This window comes from Somniosus microcephalus, chromosome 2 (assembly GCF_052327205.1).
Source record: "Somniosus microcephalus isolate GS21.2 chromosome 2, FLI_Smic_1.0, whole genome shotgun sequence".
Taxonomy (NCBI): Eukaryota; Metazoa; Chordata; class Chondrichthyes; order Squaliformes; family Somniosidae; genus Somniosus; species Somniosus microcephalus.
Window position 1 is genome coordinate 317,874,698 of NC_140988.1, and position 6,805 is coordinate 317,881,502.

At 48.9% G+C, this 6,805-nt stretch overlaps 1 protein-coding gene across 1 annotated transcript in view; it reads left to right on the forward strand.

The window, feature by feature from the left end:
* LOC147123535 (A disintegrin and metalloproteinase with thrombospondin motifs 12-like) overlaps positions 1 to 6,571 on the forward strand; it is a 967,639-nt gene extending 961,068 nt beyond the window's left edge. Inside the window, exon 24 of the mRNA XM_085974208.1 lies at positions 2,687 to 6,571. Within this exon, the coding sequence (XP_085830334.1) occupies positions 2,687 to 2,868 (182 nt within the window). The 3' untranslated portion in view covers positions 2,869 to 6,571. The remainder of the gene's footprint in view (positions 1 to 2,686) is intronic.
* Positions 6,572 to 6,805: the final 234 nt, after the last annotated feature.

Genomic DNA, 6,805 nt, shown 5'->3' on the forward strand with positions numbered 1-6,805 from the left:
CCCCTGAGTGTCGCGGCCCCCCCGAGGGTCGCGCCCCCCCCCCGAGGGTCGCGCCCCCCCCAAGGGTTGCGCCCCCCCCCGAGGGTCGCGCCCCCCCCGAGGTGAAGACCGCCGATTGCGCGCGCAGCAGGAGCTGAGACGCGGCGTCTCTCTCTGGCTCGGCCGGCGAGCCCGGTTGCCAGGGTAACTGTGACGCTGACCAAGCCCCGCCCCTCGGCCGAGCCAGAGAGAGAGACGCCGCGTCTCAGCTGCTCCTGCTGCGCGCGCGGCCTCCCCCCCGAGGGTCGCGGCCCCTCCCGAGGGTCGCGGCCCCCCGAGGGACGCGCCCCCCCGAGGGTCGCGCCCCCCCCCCGAGGGTCGCGCCCCCCCCCGAGGGTCGCGCCCCCCCACCCCCCCGAGGTGAAGACTGCCGATTGCGGCTGTGCGAGACGGCCGGGGGGCCGGTTGCCAGGGTGACGCTTGGCGCCCCCCCCGAGGGTCGCGGCCCCCCGTGGGTCGCGCCCCCCCCGAGGGTCGCGGCCCCCCCCCCCCCCCCCGAGGGTCGCGGCCCCCCCCCCGAGGTGAAGACCGCCGATTGCGGCTGTGCGAGACGGCCGGGGGGCCGGTTGTCAGGGTGACGCTTGACGCTCAGCACGCCCCGCCCCCCGGCCGAGCCAGAGAGAGACGCCGCGTCTCATCTCCTGCTGCGCGCGCGCACCCTAGCGGCGCTGGGCTGAGGCTCGGCCCTCCAGCCTTCGAGTGGGGCCAGGAGGTGCCTAGCTCGGGCGTGGGTGCGGTGGAGACGCTGAGGCTTCTAGGCCTACCTGGAAAAACGGGGAAAGGTAGGAAAATTAATGAGATTAGATAAGTTAATTCGTTTCTAAATCATTTTTTTTAAAAACAATATGTGTTTTAAAAGCAACGTTTTTTTTTAAGACGCAGAAAGCGGGAAAAAGAAAGGAAAAGTTTGGAATCAAGATGGCGGCGACTCACCTCGGTTCAGAATGATAAAGCCCGGCCACACACGCACCGATTGGCCCGGCGGCACACGCCAGCAACCCGGCGTACGATTGGTCGAGCTCGAGGTCACTCTGTCGCTAATGAGCGGATAATGAGATGGTAATGAGCGGAACGTTGAAGGTTCTTGGGATACCGCGGGCGCGATTTTATCCCGGCCGAAACGTAAATACGCTTAAAACCGTCTCGGAAGCGTAAGCTTTCTTTGGAGGTAACGCGCGCATAGGTACGCCCTGTAACTTTCGAGCGCATAGCCCGACAGACGCACAGGCGATGACAGACAGAATGACAGAATGACAGACAGACAGACAGACAGATGTACCGATTTATATATATAGATAGACTAGCTGAAGTGCCCCCCACCCCCACCCCTGAGGCTCGCCCACCACCCACCCACCCCCGAGGCTCGCCCCCCCCACCAACCAAGCACCGAACTCCGGAGGCGCGTTCTTCCGAGCACCGGCCTCCCGAGCTGGCTTCAACATTGCGGCTGTGCGAGACGGCCGGAGGGCCCGGTTGCCAGGGTAACTGTGACGCTGACCAAGCCCCGCCCCCCCGGCCGAGCCAGAGAGAGAGACGCCGCGTCTCAGCTGCTCCTGCTGCACGCGCGGCCCCCCCCCGAGGGTCGCGGCCCCCCCCCCGAGGGTCGCGGCCTCCCCCCCTCGAGGTGAAGACCACCGATTGCGGCTGTGCGAGACTGCCGGCGGGGCCGGTTGCCAGCGTAACCGTGACGCTGACCAAGCCCCGCCCCCCGGCCGAGCCAGAGAGAGAGATGCCGCGTCTCAGCTGCTCCTGCTGCACGCGCGGCCCCCCCGAGGGTCGCGGCCCCCCTCCGAGGGTCGCGGCCCCCCCTCCGAGGGTCGCGGCCCCCCCCCGAGGGTCGCGGCCTCCCCACCCCCCCCCCCCGAGGTGAAGACCGCCGATTGCGGCTGTGCGAGACGGCCGGCGGGGCCGGTTGCCAGGGTAACCGTCGACACTCAGCAAGCCCCGCCCCCCGGCCGAGCCAGAGAGAGACGCCGCGTCTCAGCTCATGCTGCGCGCGCACTCTAACGGCGCTGGGCTGAGGCTTGGCCCTCCAGCCTTCGAGTGGGGCCGGGAGGTGCCTAGCTCGGGCGTGGGTGCGGAGGAGACGCCGAGGCTTCTAGGCCTACCTGGAAAAACGGGGAAAGGTAGGAAAATTAATGAGATTAGATAAGTTAATTACTTTCTAAATCATTTTTTTTAAAACAATATGTATTTAAAAGCAACGTTTTTTTTTAAGACGCAGAAAGCGGGAAAAAGAAAGGAAAAGTTTGGAATCAAGATGGCGGCGACTCACCTCGGTTCAGAACGATAAGGCCCGGCCACACACGCACTGATTGCCCCGGCGGCACACGCCAGCAACCTGGCGTACGATTGGTCGAGCTCGAGGTCACTCTGTCGCTAATGAGCGGATAATGAGATGCTAATGAGCGGAATGTTGAAGGTTTTTGGGATACCGCGGGCGCGATTTTAGCCCGGCCGAAACATAAATACGCTTAAAACCGTCTCGGAAGCGTAAGCTTTCTTTGGAGGTAACGCGCGCATAGGTACGCCCTGTAACTTTCGAGCGCATACCCGACAGACGCACACGCGATGACAGACAGACAGAATGACAGACAGAAGTACTGATTTATATATATAAGATAACACTGCTAACATTTTTTTTCAGATAACATCTGCATTAAGGACAGAATGTCGGAAAAATTTTGCCTCACCTTGAAGAAGTTGGGTAGGTGCTCAATGGCAACAATAAGGATCCAATGTTGTCACACTTGCCAGAAGTTTAACATCATGATGGCGAGAAGAGGAATCCAGCGGAGTTCTAGCCGAGGAGCTGCTTCGGATTCATGAAAGAGATTGGAGTTTGCATTTACACTTCGAATAACTGGAACTCTACTCCTTTAAGCAAGGTTTAGAATGATTCTGATACCTTCAGCAAGGTGCTGTTTAAACCTGTATTGATCAATGCAGGAGTTATTGCTTGGTTGACAAAGGAAATAATTACACATGCAGATATAGCTGCCAGGTACAATTTTGTCCCAGCAGATAAGCAGTCTGAGTGCACATTTGTTTTCCCATTTAGTCAGTTCTTAATCGTTGCAAGCTCTATTATTTTGCACCACAGGAAACTACACTCTTTAGGCCTAGACACCTAGAGGGGACTATTGCCTTAATTACAGAAATGCCAGCATAAGGGAAAGAGGTTTTGCTCTCTAACCGTAAAAACCAGGACACTGGAAAATAAGTATTGATACTCCTTAATTTTACCTAATACCTGTAGAACCTTCCTGCAGTAACTCACAGCCATCTGGAATTAACCTTTTCCCCATAGTAAGCATCCATTATGCAGCCCTCTAAAGTGATCATATCGACACCTAGACATCTGGCAGTCTCAGCATTTCCTCTGTAACCACTTTTCCAGCAGTTACGCTTAATTAAAATATAATTTAAATTGGGGTGTCTACCTTTTGCCGAGTGCAGGGCCAGGGGTGGGGAGCAGGATCATGGCCTGAATGCTCCGGTTTGCTTTGCCAATTAAGGAAATCAATTGTTAACCTTAATAATCACAAAAATGAATGCCTCCACATCACGAGACACAGAGGTAAGTGGAAAAATATAACTTTTATTTAAAATAAAGATTTTTTTTGTCTCCAATTAAGGTTGGGAATGGGTAAAAAAGAGTCATTGTAGAATGCATTATTACATCCCTCAGAAATGACACAAAGCACCTCATCTATATTGAACTGCTTTGACGTGCAGTGACTGTTGTTATCTAGACACACGTGGGGAGAAGAATAGGTTTACCAGTGTACACTAAATGAGTTGGCGGCGCTCTCGAAGGATAATGTGTACATTTAAAGGTGCATTTTTCTTTGTAAGAAAATGTTTGTCAGGCCATATTTTCTTTAGGGAGGGAGATGCGCTGCACATTTTTTCTTCGTCTTATAGAGACTTACATTTTTCCATCATGCATGTGTAAACAGAAGAAAGATTTACTTTTATTTGTAAATGGTACAGAGTTATTGGGGTTGCTTCTCCCTCCATGCGGTTTTCAGGCAGGTAGTGTCAATGGGAGGCCTGGTCCCTTATGGTGGCCGGGCCTCATTAACAGCACTAGCAGCAAGTCAGATTGCATAATCAGGGGAACAGTCTTGCAGCTTGATCTCCATCACATGCTTACATCTATCGAAGCTCCGTGCTGGGAGCAGAATCTCACAACTTCAGCCTTTTACAGTCACTTTTCTCAGCTACAGAATTGTGAATACTAGCCTGATTTCAAAAAGGCCATTTAGCATTACAGCAACAGGGCTTCACCTATACCATCAGCCACTGATATCATATTGTCTATGGAAGGCAGCAGATCACAGTTGAATGGTGGCGATGTATGAATATATGCATTTTGCTTGATTATCATTGGAAATCAGGAGCACTTACTCCCCTGAAACCTTTCCCCTGAAGTCCATGATTACAAACATAAGTCCAGAGAGGGGAGGCTACTTGGCCCATCTAGCAAACCCTTCCATAGATACTGTGCTTGCAATACCTCTCATCACAGCATCCAACTGCACCCTACTCATTTCTGCCAACTCACACTGCACTAAAATGGTGCATGCATTGTAACAGCAAAGAAAAATGGCTGGGCAATATGGTTCAATATAATATTTATCAACATGCAGCGATGCCCAGTGGCACAATATCAATACTGCAGCAGTACTGATATTTATTATATTGAGAGAACGTCCCTTCAGTGGTGTCCAATTGAAATGTCAACTGGCTGTATTCAGACTACTATGCATCATTAAATTATAATTGAAAATTCTGTAATTATTCATTTTGCTAAAAAAAAGGCCAATTATGTTTTCTGTGCTTATTGCCTGTGGGTCTCTGAGCAGTTTTTCACAGCTGCTCCTACTTCCTTAGTTTTGCCTTTTTTTTTGTGTTTGGTAACAAGGGAATTAAAATGAGCACATAGCTGAGGCAGCAGTAGGAATGCTCCAAATTAGTCTCTGCCGTCCTAGGCTTGAGTGGCAGAAAAAAAATCAGCCTTGCTGCCCCCGATCGCTCCCTGAAAACTAAACTGTTTATGCATAAGGACTCACTGCCCTGCAGAACGCCCACTTGAGCGAGGAGTTACTAGAGCGTGGAAGATGCCTCAGGAACCATATTCTAGCATGAGTTTTCAAAAGAGGGGTGGAGAAAATTGGAGAAGGAAAAAGCATATTAAGAAACAATTAGCATATAGAATAGTTCTTAAATGCTCCATAAAGTAAACTCCATAAACTTTGAACAAACATTAGTGGGAAATTTTGAGAGCCTTTGCTCTTGTGCAGTGACTCTCAATCAGTAGAGCCTACTGAGAGCCTCACTTTGATATATTACCCCTTTAATAGCCATCGCTACAGAATGACTGTCACTGGTTGTCAGTACTTGTCTCCAGGAAAAGCAGTTCCTGTTACCTAGGTGCAACATGGTGCTATTAAATGATGGTGCTCCGTCAGTAAACAGCTCGTCTGATCTTACTTATGAGTGTGTTGCTGGTCAGCACATTAGATTTCAGTGTATTTTGTCTGCTGGTGAAAATAAATGCTGAACCTTATTAGTTTTATTACTTTAAAAATAAATAAATAAAGGACTTTTAAAGGCTATTTACTCTTGCATTTAACATACTGCTATTACCACGATACCAGCTTATCAGGGATTGCCATAAGCCTGCTGTGCAATATTCATACTGTGCAGGAAAATCCATGCAGTAAAGGTATAATGTGTACTGAGCAGTGTTGTCACTAGGATTTTAGTAAAGCGTATTGGTCCATGTGTCAAATTTTCATTGAAGCAGTGATTTTATAAAATTGCTCTCCTAACAGAGAGCCTCAACTGCTGGGAGCACTTATAGGGAATTTGAGCGTGCATTCTCCATGATTTTCCATCCATTATGGAATGTTATAAAATTGACCCAATTACATTCACTTGAATTGAAAAAGAAAAACACCCTTCAATACAATAACAGATAGAGTCCTTCCAAACTGGGGTTCTGACTGGAGAATGTGTTAACCTACACAGCACTAGGGTGAAATATGGTGGTGACAAGTGTCACTTGTGTCACAAATGGTGGTGGAAAAAATCTGAGGGGATGAATTAATAGTAGCACAAAAGAACTGTATTGACACAACATCAAAGTGTGTTCGCTTATGTGCCGTTTTTCTCATGAGTATTGGTACAGTATATTCCCACTGCAACGATTACCATTAAGCAGGACTGTGACAACACTGCAATGATTTATAGCTTGTTCGTTCATCAGAAGAGCATGGACATGAATTCAAGGTGCACGCAAACAATGGAATTAAATGTTTTGTGGAAAAATGTGTTTACATTATGTCTCACTGAAATATCATTAATGCTGTACTAATCTCAAGCAATACATATTGTACTTTTGTAATTGATTTTGTATTATGTAAAGCAAACATTTATGCGCTGTGCAGTAAATCAATTGTTATACTGACAATATGTTCATTTTTTTTAAAGTGCAAACGGTTAAATAAATAATGAGTTTGCCGAGTAATTTTGTTCACTTATTCTTATATCTGTTTTAACTGCTGTATCAAGTTTGGTAAGAAGTTAGCAATTGAATGCAAACTGTAATTACAAGGATGAAAATTACAGAATGACAGTAATTACAGTAATGTAAAAACAGTCCTACAGTTGTTATGGACAACTGATATTGTACTGAAGTGTACTTAGCTCCTCTGCTTCAGTACAATATACACATTACAGTGCAGAACAAATCTTT